The 20,462-nt window shown below is 31.3% G+C and overlaps 1 protein-coding gene across 1 annotated transcript in view; it reads left to right on the forward strand.

Annotated features, from left to right (window-relative positions):
* Nucleotides 1-20,462, forward strand: part of LOC111053821 (atypical protein kinase C-like) — a 40,979-nt gene that overhangs the window by 3,814 nt on the left and 16,703 nt on the right. The window contains exons 2-4 of the mRNA XM_039445100.1: nucleotides 4,568-4,750; nucleotides 6,473-6,594; nucleotides 9,536-9,625. Coding sequence (XP_039301034.1) covers nucleotides 4,683-4,750; nucleotides 6,473-6,594; nucleotides 9,536-9,625 — 280 coding nt within the window. The 5' untranslated portion in view covers nucleotides 4,568-4,682. The remainder of the gene's footprint in view (nucleotides 1-4,567; nucleotides 4,751-6,472; nucleotides 6,595-9,535; nucleotides 9,626-20,462) is intronic.

Genomic DNA, 20,462 nt, shown 5'->3' on the forward strand with positions numbered 1-20,462 from the left:
TCTAATATAAATTATATTCCATATTGAATTTTTTATTGTGTCCTTTTTATAGTTCTTAAATATATCTTATTTATAATTGGTACATGAATTCAAGTAAAGATGTTTCTAAAGATTTTTGTTCATTCTTATCAAAACCTTTTCGAAACAACATAAAAAATGTAAATATTATGGAATATATTTGAAGATTATATTATTTGAATGTTTTTGTGAGTACTGTAGACTATAGTAAAATAATTGATCATATTTGAAAAAAATCAAACAAATAAAATCTTATTTGCTGTTTAGGAAACAATACAATAAATTTTACAGTTTATGGTAAAAACTTTATCTCTTCTTCCAATACAATGTAGTCTAAAGTTGTCCTATTAATGAACAAACACAAATAAGATTTTCAAATATGTATTTAGTTGAGGAAGAGGATCAGCTCTTGTAGATCTCCTGAGAAACATCTCTTCCTTGCCTACCTCTAGTATTGGGTGTAGGAAGCTGATTATCCTAAAAATAACTTATTTTTGAAAGGCCTAACTGTGATTCTAGGATGCATAGATGAATGCGTTGATGGCAATAACAAGCAATTTATAGAGATTCATTATATACAATAATTAGCCACTCATTTTTTTTCTATAGAGCTACTAAAAGTCATTTTCTATAGGACTACTAAAAGCTATTTTCTATAGGGCTACTAAAAGTTATCAAGTACTATTTTTATTTTATCAAATCACCAGCTTCAACTCGTTGATTTACACTTTAAAATGGTTCTAATGAGTTGAAACTAGTTGAGATTTGATAAAAGGGTACTTGATAAATTCATTGTTTTTCAAAATTGAATCATTTTTGTTCTTAGACTATAAGTTATCATTAAAACAGGACTTGAAACTGAAAACTTACCTCGGTTTTCATGAAGGTATGGCACCTAGAAATTGAAAAAAGGCTCTTGCAAGAATATTTTCTTAGCCTAGTTGAACGCTCCAACTTAAAAATAGATAAAGATAAATAAAACTAAGCTCATAAGCTCAGTTTCATGTCCTCACAGTTGCTACATATTCTATATACTTGCTGCTTACTACTGAATTTCTATCAAAAATGTTTTAGTACAGAACTGCATGTTTGTGAATGGTGGTGAATATATAGAAACTGTGGAGCTCTTCCAAAGAAATTTACTATTGCATTCGTCAAATTTTTAAATCAACCTATACATAAATACAAACTGATTATCTCAGTATGCATATTATTCAATAACAACATCTAGTATTTGGCACTATAGATAAAGAAAGAATTAAAATATGTTCTCTGCTGTGTCCTAAAGCCTATTATAGTCAGGTCCACGCTATAATGCCAGTGTTAGATTAGCAATGGTATTGCTATCCTTGTCTATCATTCAACAAAGCGGATAGCGCTATTTTTTCTCACTTTGCTCTGTTGCCAGATCATCTTTTAACAATTTAGTATTGATAATTAACAAAATATTTCATCTTAATCATAAAAAGTCATTATGAAATTATTGAAAAATATAATTTCTTCAATGTTGTTTTCCATCAATAACTGCTTATTATTAAATCACTTTTTGCTATTAGAAAAATGACTAGCAGTCAGATATTTTACAATGAAGATGGCGAACCTGCCGAAAGATCTCGTTGTCACAGTGAGTGATTAATTCATTTATTGTAAAATATCTGACTGCTAGTCGTTTTTTCTAATAGCAAAAAGTGAAATATAATTTCTTGCTTAATTGAATATAATTGATTATTTTAATGAAGAATGAACAGTTAATATTACATTAATAAACCTGTATCAGCTACCGTCTATAGAAGGTATTGACAAGACAGAGGATCAGCGACGTTGATCTGCTACTGTATCTTTGTCGACTTTGTCGACTGCCGAGACTTAACGTGGACCTGACTATAGCTGCAGCTATGTTGTCCTATGCTATAGTGCGATTCACTCACTTGAATGCGAAGCACTGATGTTATTCATAAGGATTGACGACAATTTGAAATTTTAAAATGCTTAGAAGCATTTTTGGGCTTGATTTCACTATAAACGAAAACTAAACTTGAGAGGGATCTACTCATAGCAGTGAGTTTTTGTTGGATGAGAATCAACTGTCGCTCTAAGTATCCTAATTTTTGTTTCGATGAACTTGGGCCTCTTCACTTATCACAGTATAAGTAAACAAGGGAACCAAATCTTGAAACACAAAGCTAAGCCCCTACCTCGACAACTTTGAAGGCCAGTCAGCCCCCAGTAGTCGGCGACTTGGTTGTTATTCCTTGGTTGAAACGAGTGCACATAACGGTCGCTCTTTTTACCACAAATAGGAGGTGTACGTTATTTATTCCAATAAATTCTGAATTCTATATAAATTTGTTTTGTCTTTGGAGTATATTGCAGAGAAGTTCTGTACTATTGAACGCACAAAATGTAGCTATGACAACTTTTGAATACAGAAAAAATGTTTTGGTAGAAATAATGGTGATTAAATTTTTGCCGAAAATAATACACAATGATCTATGATTGGACTTACGGTTGAACGTTTAGGACCCGGCCAGACAGAGAGCGATTTGCGATGCTACATGTTTCTGTATCTAGATCTTTGTCTAGAGCTAGCACAAAATAAAAAAATCAATCAATCTACGATCTAGATATAGATATACGAACCCATGTGATCGCTCTCTGTGTGGCCGGGCCCTTATTGTTGTGAATTGATTTTTGAAAAATATTTTTTTCTAAATTTGTTGGTACTGGCTGACAAAAATTCATTCATCTGCCCGACATGATTACTGAGATGTTATAACTTGTGGTACAGTTTCTACAAGTTTTACTCTACTGACTCTTTAGTGCTTTCTTATCACTTTCGACAATGTTTTGGTGTTGGAAAATGACTTCATATCAGTTTCTCAAGTGAAAATGAAAGTATAACTTTATAACTGTCATAAATGGATAAAAATTCACATTTGTATAAAAATCGGTAAGTTGTAATGTGTGCCATAGTATACGCTACCATATTCTGGACTTCTTGGTCCAGAAATTACAACAAATCTACAATACTAAAAAGTTTCAGTTTCAAGAGTACCTACTAATATCTTTTTATTATTAAACGAAAAACCAAATTAAATGCTGTCATTCACCCCGAAGACTTTTGCTACTGCAAATATTGACAACAGGGTAAACAGCTAGATGGAAATATCTCCTAATCTCTAATATCTCCTGACTTCCTCCTAAAGTCTACAAGACTAATGGTTAATATAAAAGCATCGATGTCTTGTAATTTTTTTTTCACAAGAATGAATTATATCCATATATTATAATTATGTAGTAGTCTAGTTGAGTATTCATAAATTGTTGTGTTATAAATCCATTCTTTCCCACTATTAATAATTTAAACTTCGAATTATGAACAATTTTGAAGTGCAAACACTTAATTTTAGGCAGGGATGATGTTTTGACCTGTTGTTGATCATCTTCAGACTGAGGAAACTGACTCTAGCTTCAAGGGAATGGTGTCATAATTATAATGGTGTCTAAACCATTAATAAAATGACCGACAACAGGTTGAAACGTCTTCACTGCTAAAAAGTAAGACTTACTTAGTGTTTCCACGTCAAATGTGCTTTTCTATTAAAAATTCATAAATTAGTTGATATTATTTATAATTATTGAATGGAACATGTCTGACCATAAATTTGATAGTTTAGTCATTTTGCCCCAAACAAAAGATATGACATGATAAATTTGAAAAATAACATCATAGTACCCTTTTTGAAAACTTTTAAATATAGAATAACAAATTAAAAACAACCAGTTTCGATGCTTACATAATGTTCTTTACAATTTGAAGAAAATAATGTAAGAATCGAAAGTGGTTGTTTTTAATTTCTTATTTTATACTAAAAAGTTTTCAAAAAGGAGGCTATGAAGTTATTTTACAAATAAGAAAGTTATTGATGTTATTTTACAAATAAGCCCTGAATATATACGTTTGCAGAAGACATGGTAAATATAATTATTATACTTCTTGAATGGATCATGTTTATACATGATTTTTTGAATTGAATTGAATTTATTGCCAAAATTACAAATACATATTTGTACAATATTAATTACAAGAGTATACAATACAAATAGACATTGATTTTGACTTGAGTACAACAATAATTATTATCAATGTAATATTTGGCACTGCCTTATGTTGGAAACCTTGTGTGTTGGCAGTGAGTTGCAGTTCACTTATTCTGCTTCAAGTACTTTATATACAATTCAAATTTTATAATGTTTTAATTTAATAGTTTAGTCTTTTTGTTGTCCCAAATAAAACATATGATACTGTAATAGTTCATATACATTTTAATAGTTGAATATATTTGAATTTTTTGGAGCTAGTTGCTTTTCTCAATTTTTAATTTACTTTCAATTATTGGCACTTTCTTCCTTATTTTTGGCATTAGAAAAATTGAGAATTGAAATAGTATCATCCAGCATGGATAGCTTTAGCAACTCTGGTATGATTATACAGAATTTCTTATTTCATTTGGTAAAAAATGTTTTACAATATTTTTATTGATTGCAGGATATAAGCAGTCCATCAAGTCACATTGGATTGCTTGTGGGAGGCCTACATAGTAGTTATTAGATTCTATAGGCGTAGATTGCGAGCCAGTCGTAAATTGCTTAGGAGCTTCAAAATGTCTTCCGCGCACCATGCCAACGAATCTGAAGTGCCTGACATAAGAGTCAACACTGCCTATAATGGGTAAGTAGAATAGTACTGTGTATCAATTTGTCATTTTATTTGTTTCGCCAAGTAAAAACAAACTAGATAAGGTATAACAATATATAATATTAGGAAACGTAAGCTTATAAAACACTGTAAAGGAAACTAATAATGGAAAAATATTCATGGAGAAGAAAAGTCAATGAAGACAATAATTGCTCTCCCAACTGTGATTTATCGATATACTAAGAATACTTCTAATTCATAGCAGCTTTAGGAAGGACTGGATAATAAGAGATGTGGTAGAGGACGGTGGTATAGTCCAATGCTGACCAGAGGAAAATCTTATGAAGAAAGCTAGCAAACTAGTAAGACAAATACTTTTTCTGTACTTCTTGTAGGATGAGATGTGCTAAATTGATCGATATTTTTTGTTATAAAAGTATTTTGGGTTTTCAATACGATAATTTATACTACAGGGTTGGGCAATGAAGTATGGATAATTTAAAGTAGCAGTTAAACATTAATTTTCAAGCCCAACTCAATTATTTCTTACAGTGTGTTCCTTTAATGTTGATGAATAACATCTGTTATATGGCGTCCGTTTTTGTCCATACACTTGTGTGAGAAGTTGTTCTTACTCCTCTGATGCAGTCACGTGGTATCCTTCGAATTACCTGTGTTATTATCTCACTCAGTGCTGCAACTGTATGTGCTTTTTATGTATGCAAGTGCCTTTAGTCAGCTCATAAAAAATAGTCACAGGGTTACAGATCCGATAACCGAAGATTTCAATCCACATCTCCACGCAACGAAATGAGCCGTCCAGTGAAGGTCTGCCTTAGAAATTCCATAGATTCTCTGATGTATGGCATGTTGGAACCATACAGTATTGATGTTGATTTTGTAACCTTTTAAATTGCGACAGAAAAAAACACTCAACATTGTTAGATAACGGTTTTAATTGACAGTGACGTTTTCTCAGAAAAGTAATGGCCAATAATGAAATTTCGACACCAATCAGTCGAGTATTCCCATTGCTACAAAAACAGCAATTACAAACAGAAAATTCCAACATTTATGCACCTATGTTTCCTCCACGGCAGATGAGGCAAGGAACTCTGCCATTATTTTCTTACAACATCTGCAAGAGTGTTTGAAAAAAACGGACGCAATTTTACAGATTTTTCGTACACAATCAATTTTACTACGATTTTTCCCTCTCCAATTATTAAGATGGCAACACTAGAGGAACACACTAGAACAACAAATTTTGAATTTCATTAAAAAAATTAATGTGCAACTGCTATTTAATATTGTCCTTATTCATTGTTCAAGCTCTAGGTAAATTACAGAAGTGGCAAATTACAGTATCTTCTTACTATTTTTGTTCACTTTTGCTGTTTATCTATAAAATAGATTAATTGAACGTAGAGTAGAGTATGAAGTAGATATTATAGGTTATCAATAAATACCACTATAGTAAAATATACAAATAATATTCTTGGAAACAAACTATAATGATCCTAACTTTTGATGAATTCTTAATTGACTTGAATGTTCAAGTTTGTTGTGAATAAAGGACAAAGTTTGCTATGAACCAATGGTTGTCTTTTTCCACCATATAAGTGTAAAATATAAACTATTTGAAAATTTAAAAATGTGGCATTGACTAAAGAACAGTGAACAAAACATATTCACTCTGTCAAGTAAGTTGATACTATTATAAATCAATAATGTAAATTACTATTCTATTTACAGAGAAATAATGATAACATACATAGATCCTCACATAACAGTGGAGCAGCTAAGTCAGCTGATGAGAGAGATTTGCCGCTTTTCCCAGGATCAAGTTTTCACCATGAAGTGGGTTGATGAAGAGGGTGAGTTAACAATTTCCATTACATTCATGTAGTAATTGTTGCTAAATCAATCATTCAACTTAGAAGTTTAAAGTCCAAGAGCCGTTTTCTATTAATGTTTGGTAGTAAAATTTGCCAACCATTCAACCAATTGAAATTTGTGAAGGACTCTCAAAGTTGATGAACGTTTGTAGAACTTTGATTTATCAAGAATACTATACCATTAAAAATAGTATAATCAGTCTTACCTATAATAAGAAATTGGATTGATTATTTTTGAAGGCTTCCTCTTAATTTGACACAGTTCTGAATTTTCATTGATACTGATTATTTTAGATACAAAGTTCAAATTTGTTACTAAAAAGCTACCAAGCTACTCAAAATTTGTAGAGAAACCATTCTTCCAACATTCAAAAACATGCTTTCTACATTAAAAATAATGATTAACTGTCATTCGTCATCTAATAATTCACACGCAAGTCATTAACAAATGACGTAATCAAGATAAAATTGTTGAGGAGTGGTCACCTACTTCTGGCGTTACTTATTTTCCAAATATTTGTGATGCTTGATATATGGTCAATATTTTACTTATTACATGGTTCAAACGATGATACGTTATTAAGATACTGTGAAGACAACCTTACTTGGCAAAATTATGTTGTATTCAACAATAAATTGTCAGTTGTTTTATTATTCACTCTTAATTATAACTAGTTTATTATAATATTAGTGTATTACTGTAACTATAAATATTCACTCATTTATAAACAGTAAACGCTATTTTATATTTATAAAACAGATTACATTCCCAATATGTTCAAATCTCATCTCTCTGAAACTCATGGAAACTAAATTTCAAAAGCATTAAATGTCTAAAAAGTGGATTTGTACAGATAATTTATTAGAAATATACTAAACTTCAACATCCCTAATAGAAAAGTTAGCGGATTATAATTATTTCAAATATCCAATGAAAGCTATATAAATAGAATTAAGGACTAAGAATTATTGAAGAATGAAACTGTCCAAAAATTTCCTTCTGCTATCAAGTTCTACGGTCAATATTTGCAGTAGCAGAAGTCCTCAGTTTTATTTATATAGCTTTCATTGGATATTGGGAATAATTGTACAGTAATAATATACCAGCAGTTGGTTAACTGCAATATTTCTAATAAAATCTTCCATCAGAAAAGTTAGCGTTTGAGAGTAAATAATAAAACAATTGTCAATGTATTGTTTGTTACAACATAATTCTGCCAAGTAAGGTTGTCTTTACAGTAATACCATATTTTGGATGATGTAAAAATACAATGTTGACCATATTTATTTTTTTATTCACGACCTCTCAAGCAAAGTATCACAATGGTGACTTGTTGTAAGGTTAAGGTGCATACATATACAGAGTGAGTCATATTTATGGGAACACTTCAATAAATTGAAGACTGTTGTAGACTAACTCAAATATTTTAAATGTAAACACCCATTGTGTGGTACATTTTAAAGGCCTTTTTGAAACAAGAAAAAGACAAAAGTGTTCTATGATACTTTTATCCAAAATGGCGGCTGATTGAAGTTTGGGTTTTTAAAGAAATAATTAATAAATTTTAATCAGCCGCCATTTTGGATAAAAGTATCATGGAGCATTTTCATTGATGTCATCTTTCTAGTTTTGAGAAGGTATTTAAAATGATGTATCACACAATGTGTGTTTACGTTCAAAATATTTGAGTTACAACCCATCATTTCTAAAACTAAAACTTCAATCAGCCGCCATACAAGTATCATAGAACATTTTTGTCGATGCCATCTTTCGTGTTACAAAAAGGCCTTTAAATGATGTACCACACAATGGGTGTTTTACATTTAAAATATTCGAGTTACAACCCCTAAGTCACCCCCTTATGAGGGGTTGAAATTCAGTTGTACGTCAAAAGGTAGAGTGTTTGACCAATAACTTATCCTGAAAGTTACAGTATTATATATACAACAGTCTCCAATTTATTGAAAGGTTCCCATACATATGACTCACTCTGTATAATAAGCATAGCATCAGCTGATCAAAAGTGAAATTCGCGTGTTCGTGGCGCATAAGTCTGTACGCACCTCAAGAAATCAACCACTAATCCTATATGGTAAAAAGATTGAAATAATAATAGGCTCTCTCTATACTCAGAGAGAGTGAACAGTAAACTTGAATTGAAACTTGATAAACTGAAAATTTTACAAATTGAAAACTTGTCAAACTGAATACTTAATTTAATGGTAAATGAAAACTTGACAAACTGAAATCATTTGCCTGCATCAAAACCCGTGTTAAAATTTGCAAGTCGTTGCATAATGTTCTCATTACAGTATAGTTTTGAAAATCCATTGCGAAAAGCCCCCTGTTTTATTGTGATTTTATTGTACTGGGATTTATTGTGATGTTGTAATGTTCACATTATAACATGGTCGTAGTTAAAATAGTGTATACAACAGTTTTATATTGTCTTTAAAGCACTCGTGAGGTGTTTAAGATACGCTTTCGCTCGCTACGCTTGCTCACTTGTGTCTTAACTCTACATCTAACTCGAGTGTTAAATATCCTTATCATAAGACTGTTGTATAAACTACCATAATTGGATTGAGTAAAAATACAATATTCATAAAAGAAAAGACAGGCTATTGCTCAAAACTTATCCTATTTCTTAATTTTGTATCAAATAGTCCAAATATTTTGTAGGTTCTCTTCATGTTTCTAATCCAATAGATGGAGAAATAATTCTCTTCATGATCTGCTCTATCATAAATAAGTATTATAAGTTTGGGATTGATGAACACTTGTTGGCAGTGTTTATGATATTATGAATTTGAATTGAATGACATGCAACAGTAATATTCAAGAGTAACTCAGCTCACATAAATCACATACATGTATTTTGTAAAACTGAATGAATTTATAATTGATTTGTAATTTCAGGAGATCCGTGCATAATAACAACACAGATGGAGCTGGATGAAGCAATTCGTCTCTACGAGTTCAACAAGGACTCGGAGCTCACTATTCATGGTGAGTCAAGTAAAATCAAATTCCGTCTCAAAAATTGAAATTCTTCAAACTTTCTACCAGCTCTATAGCATCCTCCCGAGCTTTGTCGATTCGTCATTGAGCCATTTATCATCTGCATTAATTGATTTACTATTAGGGGTTTCTATTATTACAAGAAATAAGCGAATCAATTTTATCAGAGTTGTTCTTCCAATATAACTTTTTATATGTATTCTTGTAGGCTAAGGGGTTAAATTTAATTAACAGGACTCATCTAAATAATATAATATAAATATTCAAAGCTGATAAATTAATCTCGTGGAATTTCAAGAAATTAATCTTAAATGTCCTTATTCCTCAATAAGGAAAATAATTTGCATAACGACTCAATATATGTAAAGTTAGCAAACACGTAGGCCTACGAATATATGTCATTAATAATAAATTTCACGGATGATTCTCTTCTATAGATTAGTTTGGTATTTACTGTACTTTCATTTCATAAATACTAATATAAAGTATTTCCGGACTTTTCTTAAGTATCCAAACAATATATTGGAAAATCAGAACTAGCATATATTTTACAAACATCAATATATATAGTGACTGGACTATGTAGCCATTATCGTTGGATCTCTTATAATATCTGATGTGAACTTGAGCTGTAGCTGTAGTTGTCTACTTGAAGTGTAAAGGCCAACGCACACAGCAACAGACAGACGGGGAAAAATGGAACGTCTGCATATAGAAATGTGTGCATTGCAACATTCGAACACCTGAGGAAGGATTTTTTCCTCCATCTGTCTGCATTCGTCCATGTCCATCTGTTGCTGTGTGAGTTTGCCTCAAGTTTTTTTAACTTATCATCAATTGGTTAGCTGCCCTTGAAGCTAATCATCTATGATTTCTCGATAAAAATTCAGCATTAATCGAGTTGAAAACCAAACTTTCCAGGCTCATTTATGCACCATCTCGGTTTAATGACAATAGATGTTTAACAGAAACAGTTTCTAACAAAAGCATAGAGGATATCTTGCACTCATTCAATGAATATTTTATTGATATATGTAACACTCTTAATCTCAGTCCAGACATTCACAAGGCCCTAAACTACTGTAATAAACAGTCTTGGACTTTGTCACCTTTAAATTTGGAAGAAAAATAGCACAAGGACTACCTTATTATTTTATCTTTCAGTGTTATTTGCATTGTAAATAAATACATAATAAATAAATAGAGATAGATTAGCTATTCGTTTCAACCCGGAATGCAACACATCATGATAAATTCAACCATACCTACGAAGGTATGGTTCTTATAACTGTTCAGGTATAAGAATGCATGGAAGACATTATTGTCTATACTGAAAATTACCCTACATAATCTACTATTCTAGTTGTAATCTAGAATCGTATATTATCGTTAAACGTAGAAGGTACATATGCCCCTTATTCTTGCATGAGTGGATGAGTATTTAAGTAGTTCTTCTAACAGAAACATTCCATAAAAAAATATTGGAAAAAATCCCAACTGATCATTTTTTATTGGTTGTCTTGAAAGTGAATCATCTTTAATCTATTATATCATAAATGAAAGAACTAGCTTATACATGTACGCGGTAGGAAATTCACGAATGACCATCATCACGTCTGAACTAATGGACTAATTAACATGAAATTTGCATATAGATTCTCAATATACTGAGGATGGTTATTGTCCTATTTCAAAGTCTTCAAGATTTCAGTATGCCAAGTCTTTAATTACACAATAATTATTATTAAACGAAAATACCAATTAAATGCTGTAAATCACCCCGAAGACTTCTGCTACTGCAAATATTGACAACAGGGTAAACAGCTAGATGGAAATTCGATGAGCGTTACTATACAAAAATTATTTTGTTTCCCGGGCTTTGTATAGTAGCGCTCATCGAATTTCCATCTAGCTGTTTACCCTGTTGCCAGATTTGCAGTAGCAGAAGTCTTCGGGGTGATTTACAGTATTTAATTGGGATTTTCGTTTAATAATAATTATTCATTAATTAGCATTTGGACAAATGCAACTTCCAATTAATTTCCATCTGTTTTAATTAGACCCTTGCGGAGCACGGTTTACTATCCTATTATATTAAGCGAGCAATTTCTGTATTTTTATATATTTATATCTGGTTATTTATGTCCAACGGATCTCGAAAACGGCTCTAACGATTTTCACGAAATTTGGAACATAGTAGATTTATGATATAAAAATTCGATTGCACTAGGTCTCATCCTTGGGAAAACTCGCTGAACGTCATTAAAAGGATAATTCATCCTTGGCTGAAACAGCTGTGGATAGTAAAATAGTGAGTGAGCGAGTGAGTATGTGAAAAATCAAAATATCGCATCCCCGAAATTCATAAGATGACAATATAGCCAGCTGTGAAATATAAACACGATCATTATTTTAGAGAGTGTTCTGATTATCAATAAAATATAGGGGACCGAGATTCGCTCTGGAGTACAAAAGCATAAAAAATTTATTATGAAAGAAGAAATTATAATAACATTCATACAGAAATGTACTATCTAATCACAGTAAATTGAGATTAATTCCCAGAGGAATGCAAAAATTTCCCTCACAAAGGCCCAGTCGCACAAAAGCCGGTTAAATTTTAATCCTGATTAACTTCACGTGAACCAAATCAGAGAAGACCATTTCAAAAAGATGGATCTACTGGAATTAATCAGGATTGAAAATAACCCGCCTTTTTTGCAACCGGCACTAAGTACCTGATTGAATGATTACAAAAGTTCAACAGCTGAGTCATAATTTTGACACAGTCCCACACACATGAACTCGCTCACTCACTTCCATCATCAACAGACGACGAAATAATATTATTATCATCTGTTTTCCCAAGGATGAATAATAATTATCCTCTTAATGTTCTTCAGCGAGTTTTCTCAGGGATGAGACCTAGTGCAATCTAATCTTTATATTATAAACCTACTATGTTCTGAATTTCGTGAGAATCGTTAGAGCCGTTTTCGAGATCCAGTGTGACTGGATCAGAATATAGTAGGTTTATAATATAAAGATTTGATTGCACTAGGTCTCATCCCTGGGAAAACTCGCTGAAGAACATTAAGAGGATAATTATTATTCATCCTTGGGAAAACAGATGATAATAATATTATTTCGTCGTCTGTTGATGATGGAAGTGAGTGAGCGAGTTCATGTGTGTGGGACTGTGTCAAAATATGTGTCAATATGACAAGCATATAAACAACTAAACATATAAACAGAAGTTGCTCTTTTAATAGTATAGGATAAAAATAACGAGCGAAGATCGGTGCCCCGATATTTATTTATTATTTCTATAAGAATTAGGCATCCATTGAGGTGAATGAACTGTCTTATACTCGCATGCCTGGATGAGTGCTCAAGTGGTTTCTATAATAGAAAAATATGACTCCCTTTGACATGCAAGAACAATGGTGATGTCCAATAAGAGGTTTGATGTGAGTGTGTAGGCAGGCAGATCAGGCAGAGGATGTTGTCAATTATACGCTGCTACCTCTGTGCCAATGTGAATATACAGTAGTCAGTAACGCAGGCTTATAAGTGTTCCTCTCCGCTTAATATCATCGCTCAAATGATTTCCATTTGGAAGTGATTCACTGTTGAAGGTAATTCAATTACTGTTGCATTGCTTTGCAGGAATACAATTCAATTCGATATCCAATTGAAATTTACATTATTAAAGTGTATTTCTAGATCAGCTAGATAGAAGTTCGTTAAGTAGCGTGTTGGAATACATTTCAATTCAATATCCGATTGAAATTTACATTATTAAAGTGTATTTCTAGATCAGCTAGAAAGAAGTTATGGCAGCATAATGAAAACCGAATTGTGCGCACCGTATCTGTTTACTATGGTTGTACTGTTTATAATACAATAGCCACTTTTAGAGTAATCAAATTAGAGCTGATCAAATTCTGCTATTATCTTATAATCATTACTAAAAGCTTTTAAAAGAAACTAGTATTTTTTGCTTAGCTAGATAGTTACACAAGATGATGAAAACAGAATAGTGCACTTTAGAGTATCTATTTTCTATAATTATACTGTTTATAACACAATGGATAGTTTCAGATTAATATACTGATTAAATTTTTGATACTCTACAATGATAATTTCCAACTAAACATGGAAAATTTCGTAGTATACTGTCAAAATAAGTAAATATAAAGTTTTCGTTTTGATAGATCAATCTATATTCAATAAAATAAGTTGTAGATTACGTTCAGAAGAATATGATTACTGTAGTTTGAATAAAAATTCTTTCTTGACAACTAGTTTCTTCTTAAAACTCAAAATGTGTTTTTTTTTTATAAAATTTAAACAATTTGAACTCTATATTATAATTGTTGTAATGGTGTAGCATTAACAATCCTACTATTTCGTGGGATTGACCGTTTCTCACTTTTCTTCCCAATTTTATTCATACTAATCTAAGATATGAAGCATCAAATATAAAATACATTTTAAAATTATAAAATATTATTTAAATGAATCAATGGATAGCATAATCATCTACACCTCATTTTAAATCGTGGTACTTTTTAGATGAGTTACGGAAAAAAATGTAAATGTAAATAGATTGCATTAATTCATCATGATGTCACTTTAAAATTAACTGTCAATTAATTGATGAGACAAAAATATTAAATCATAACAACGTTATAATGTGATATTATGAAAATAATATAGTAATATTATAACATTATAACAATACGTTGTATTGAAGGATCTTTAATATAAGTCACCTCTACTAGGCATGCGAGGATAAAAATGCAGTTCATTCACACATTAACTTCAATAATACATAAGAAAAAATTCATTTCAATCAATCTCACACGTCTCATGACTGTTGAGAATTCGGTAATATTGGCGAAACTTGTGATCTTGTAAAAGTTTTAAATTATACAGAACATTATATATTTCTGTAAATTGGAACAATAAATTCAATCATTGAACTCCTCAATTGTTTAAATCACCTAATCAAACAATAACTCATAAATAATTGAATAATTCGATTCGGCTCCTCGTTTCATGCGACATCTATTAATTAATTTCGGCGTTCACATCCAAAAGTATTAGAGTCGTGCAGTTGCGAATCTGTTTTCGGTTATTGATTGCGATGACATCTAGGCAGCCGAGAGTTGGCAGTTGAGGCCTGCAGTGGTAAATGGCAAGAGGAGTTGCAGCTTCTTTTTGAGTTCATCGAGCCGGAAGATCAGATTGCTAAGTAAGTTGTGAGCGCTGAGCAGATTATTAAATTCAAAATATCATTCCACCGCACCAGGGTGGATGGGAGAGAGGGAGGCTGCCACCCTGCTTCACCCCCCATAATGTCGCTCCAGCACATCAACGCTCTTCAATGACAACATCTGGCCGAATATCCGCTCACTCTGCTCCTTATATTGCTATTACCATACTCTTGAACTTAATTTAATTTTGTTAGCATTTCACCCCCCCCCCCGTCATCCTTACATTCGATAGGCCTACTGTAGGCAGCTGAGAGATATTCGCAGTATGAGCAATGATTTCGGATATAAACGCGTTTATCGTCGTTGTATCTAGTGGCAGTTCTCTTGAGATATGTTTGATTTTGCTGTCAATACTTTTTTAAAAATTATTGGAAAGTTCCTATTTTAAAAGGCTCAACAAATATTTCTCTTTTTCGAAGGTTTGGAAGATTTTTTTGAAGCGGTATTGAAGCGAAAAGTAGGCCTACCTATTTCAATCTTACTTACTTTACCTATTTCAATCTTACCCAATCTTACTTATCTCTTTTCTGTATAGGGCTACTTGTAATAAAAATAGAAAGAAAAATAAAAATCTCAGTACCCTTTTTGAATTATTTTATCACAACATGTTTCGGACATTGATGCCAAGTGATATCACTTGAAAATGGCATAAATGTCCGAAACTTGCTGTGATTAAATAATTCAAAAAGGGTACTGAGATTTTTATTTTTCTTTCTATTTTCCAATCTTACTTATCTATTTAAATACTCAATCTTAATTTTTTCAAACCAATACAAATAACTCAAGTGAATGTTTTAATAAAAACTATATTGTCTGTTTCCACATAATTTTGGAACTGAAAATCTAATAAATTTAAAATTGGTATAGGACCTCGTGGCAACAATCCAATGTTTTAATTCCTTCCAGCCGTCAGAAGCCTGCAATAAGGAAAAGAACAATTTTTAAATATGTAATTAAATTATATACATCAGATAAAAAAGGACACAAGCGGGGATAATAAAATTAAAATTTGTTAATTACCTTTTTAAGAGAAAAAATCGAGCAGTTAGGTTAGTTATGAAAGTCGATAGCAAATTCTGATGTAACATGAAACACTATGAATTGTAGAACAGCGAACAGCTGACCAAAGCCACCCAAATCAAATGAATGTAATATCTGTTGAACATATGTTTATAAAAAGAAGTACTGTACCCAAAGAGTTATTTATTATTGTTATTTATTATATTTATTAATGTCGATATATTTATTTATGTTTTTATATTTATTACTTTTAATTATGCCACGTTTGTTACCTGAAAAGATTTAAAGTGAATACCAATTACCAAAACCAAAGAGCCATTAGCAAAAGAAAGTATTGTACCTGATGTATAGAAAATTATTTATATTAAGACCTAAGAAATACTATAAGATATAAGCCCAGAAGTTTATGAATCGAAATTATTGTCTAAAAGGAATCATTTATGAGAATTATGAAATGTGTGTAGTTAAGTTGGCAGCCCTGCAAGCGGCGAATTCAAAAATTACTGTGTTGTAAATGGTGTCAGGAGGAGTACGTTTAGAAGTTTATATTTATGATATTTTTATGTGTGTTGAGGAGGAGAATTTGTTATTGTTTTGATAAAGGTATAAAGGAGATGCAGCAAATATGACTGCGAAATGTGATAGAAGTAGGAGAGTATAATTTATAAATAAAGTATAGTGTATATCAGTGTATTTGAAGGGTGGGTTTTCATTAAAAACATTGTGATTCTCAAATATTTTGAATTCAAACCCAGGGGCGTGTGTAACATCTTAAATCTGGGTAGATGAAAAGCCCTAACAGAAATAGTAATAGGTCTAAAAATAAAGTAATTGGCTAATATCGCCAAGCAGATAATAATCAAGATAAGATAGCATCAGCTTGTTCTGGCTAAATGGTACAAGAACTTAAAAAGGATTTGAAGAAAGTTTACTACTCATAATATATTATTTATAAAATATTTGAAGATTGAGGTTAGATAGATGTATTCACAGATCGGTGACCTAGAGATCGATCAAACCGAAGAACGTAGAATCTGACCAAAACCCCTTGGCAGAGCTTTATTGCAATCAGACGGTGTGCAATGTGAGAAAACACCCGTCCACGTGGCTAATTATTAGTTAGCATGGAATTAATATTAATATATATAATATTAACTAGCATGCAAAGAGCATAAATATAAAACCAAATAAAAATAATTTAATGTATTCAGGAAATAAGAGTTACCAGGCGCATGAATACCTAATAAAATTTGCATGCACCAATAGTAAAACGGCAGTTAATAGGCGGCAACTGTAGGCCGATTCAAAAATATTTATATATATTTATATAATTGTAGTAGATTTCGTGTAAAAATTTGTGTAATCTATGTTATCAATATGGCTCGAATGCAAAGAAATTATTAATCATATAATCTAAGCAATATCTTGGCATTTCTTTGTAAGATCTATTTGAATTTTAATGGCGGAGGATTGAGATATTTAAATTTTATGCTAATTTGAAGTCGGAAAGAGGATCTGTAAAACTTGAGAAGGAAGAACCAGCACACTCGCCAGCCAGATGCCACCATAAGAGGACCCCAAATATTTTAGAGCGAAGTACCTTATTAATAATTTTGTAAAAATTTAAAGTTAAAGTAAATTATTAAATTTCTTAAAAGACTTCGTGATGCTATTGTGAAGCAGAAGTCATTTTTCATTTTAATTAAATTTATAACCCCTTGGAGGAGACGATTCCGGCTACCATATTCCCGGACCGCATGGAGTTGGATCGACATCGGCGGCTTACAAGAAGATTTTCGACACGTGAGTGATTAAATTTGAATTTAGTGATGGGCGCCCTAGTGCTTCGAATTAATCTGATGATCAAAGCTAGCTCGCCGAAAGGGTTATTATAAATTGAGAAATTAATAAGAGTAATACTTGCGCAAGTAAAAATTAGTATTAAAGGTATTTAATTGAAAGAAAATATATAGATCAATATTTTAGAAATTTCTATTTAATCAAAGAAGTACGAAATCTAGGCTATTAAAACATATGCATACAATATTTAATTTTTTGCAATACAATTTGCGATAATTTATCATAGTTCTAATTCACTAGATGAATGGCTCTACCTATTCCGTCAGGTGCCGAATCTTGCACCCTGAGATAAAAATATATATTCGATACAAATAAATCTACTAAATACTAGAGATTTTAATATATATATATATATTTGGATTATTAGTGGCTAATTTATCAAGCTGATCTTAGAGCACATATTTTTGATTGAATTATCCAAGTCGACAAGTATTAGCAAGTGCATGTCGCCGCTACATGCAAAGAATGCATATGATTTTAAGATAAAGGCACATGGTAATGATTCGTGCCATAAATCTAGAATATAAAGTTTAGCCTGTGATATTTTGCTGATATAATTATTGTTCTATTTTTTTTATATTATATTTTTTATCGCTCTATATATATTTTTTGCCTCGATTGATCTTTGCATTATTTATGTAATATATGCGTAAAATTTTCATGGTGTGCAATTTATTTTATATTCCTCATCTCTGTAGTATAAGTATCATTTATATATATATATATTTATTATTATTGAATTACAAGAGTTATTGGAGAAGCCCATATCTAGGCCTATCAAGATTTTTTAAGACTGAATACTATTAGAAAACCACGCCCTATTATATCAAATCTCATGCTTTACCGACTGATGCCAAGCAGGAGGCTAATCGTTATTTTATATAAAGAATAACGTGACAATATTTTATTAAATTCATTACATTTCAAGTAAAGTAAGTAAATCCTATTGTCATTCAACACTTTTTTACTTCAATTTGTAATTATCATTGGTTGATATTTTTTTTATTGGTTGGTAATTATCATTGGTTAAGTCTTAAATTCTTAATATTGTTTGATGCAGTCCTAAATGATGATAATCTAAAAAACACTGATTCTGTAGTAAATTCCACTTTACCAACCGATCTTCAGGACTGCGATTTCGTCTTGGAACCAAAGTGGAATTGACAACAGAATCACTGATTTTCAATCAAGGAAAAGTTTTAAAATATGGATTCAAAAAATTTAATTAATAACAATATTTTGATTTTGGTTGATGGATGATTTTGGATTGGCTTGTCAACTATTTCATCCCAATTAAGTAAAATATGTACATTCTCAAAATTCTTCAACTCTAAACAAGATTCAATCGACTGACTGAGAAAACTTTTTATTCAGAAAGTGTATTTTGAAGTTAGATTTAATCTCCATAGCGCTTGAACTTGCAATATAATACTAGAATATATTCATCTGATGACGAAATTTCAATCAATAGATAAAATATGATCTATATCGATTAAAAAGCACAATCAATAGTCATATCGATCGAAAAACATTTTTCGTTGCAAAGGTCAGGTCCTTCTTTGGTTTGGAAGGAAAATCTTCCTTTTTTCATAAAATTTGAGAGAAGAGCAGCTTTGGACTAAGTCTGCTGCTCTTTTCCAGCTATAGCTGTATTATATTGTATTAATATATTGATGAACATTGAATTAATACAAATTCATCTTCATCCCTTTTTTGCAATCAATTCAACTTCCATATTATTCCACATATTTGATTTTCTGTTTCTAAAGGAGTTTTTATCTCTCCAACTTATATAGCTTTTCAGAATTTCGCAACCGATCTATTTCCTTCTTATTCATTTATTTAATTTTTTCCAAGCTTAAGCAAATAAGTGAATTACTATCTAGGTACATTATTGCTGATTGGAACTATGAAATATTAGGCTGAATACTATGAAATGGTAAATATTAGGCTGATGTTGCATATGAAATTGATTTTATAATAAAAATACTCTATATTGTTGCATTTTTTCCTATTGATAAGCTATTTTTGAAAGTGGTGCCAGTGGATGCCAGTTCGATCTATTTCCCTCTTATTCATTAATTTAATTTTTTCCAAGCTTAATTAAATAAGTGAAATATTACGTACATTATTACTGTTTGGAGCTATAAAATAGTAGGCTGAATAGTAGGCTGATGTTGCCTATGAAATTGATTTCTCTAATATACTCGATTATTCGCATAATACTCTATATTGCTCTTATATTTTATATGAACACTTTTTGTGTAGTTGAGAAGTTGATATTGTGGTAATATTATTCATATTCAATAAAAATACTAAGAAATTGTTCTTATATTGCAAGTTTCTTCTTATTGATTAGCTATTTGTGAAAGTGGTGTCGATCGAAGTTAAATAAATAGAAGTTAAATACCTAATAGTAGAAGATAAAGACCTATGTCTTGCCTATTAACTTGCACTCAACGTTGAACTGTGAGGTGTGATGCGAGTGATGCTACATGAGTATATGCACAGTGAAATCGGTAGCAATAGCAATTGCTGCGAGAACCGTAACAATTTGTGTTGTGTGGCATTGGCAGGGCAGAGCAGAGCAAAGGAAAGAAGCAATCTGCACAGATCGACCAAGACGAATTTCCTCTTTCAGCCGGAATAGCTCTTTTTCTTCT

Source organism: Nilaparvata lugens, chromosome 1 (assembly GCF_014356525.2).
Source record: "Nilaparvata lugens isolate BPH chromosome 1, ASM1435652v1, whole genome shotgun sequence".
Taxonomy (NCBI): Eukaryota; Metazoa; Arthropoda; class Insecta; order Hemiptera; family Delphacidae; genus Nilaparvata; species Nilaparvata lugens.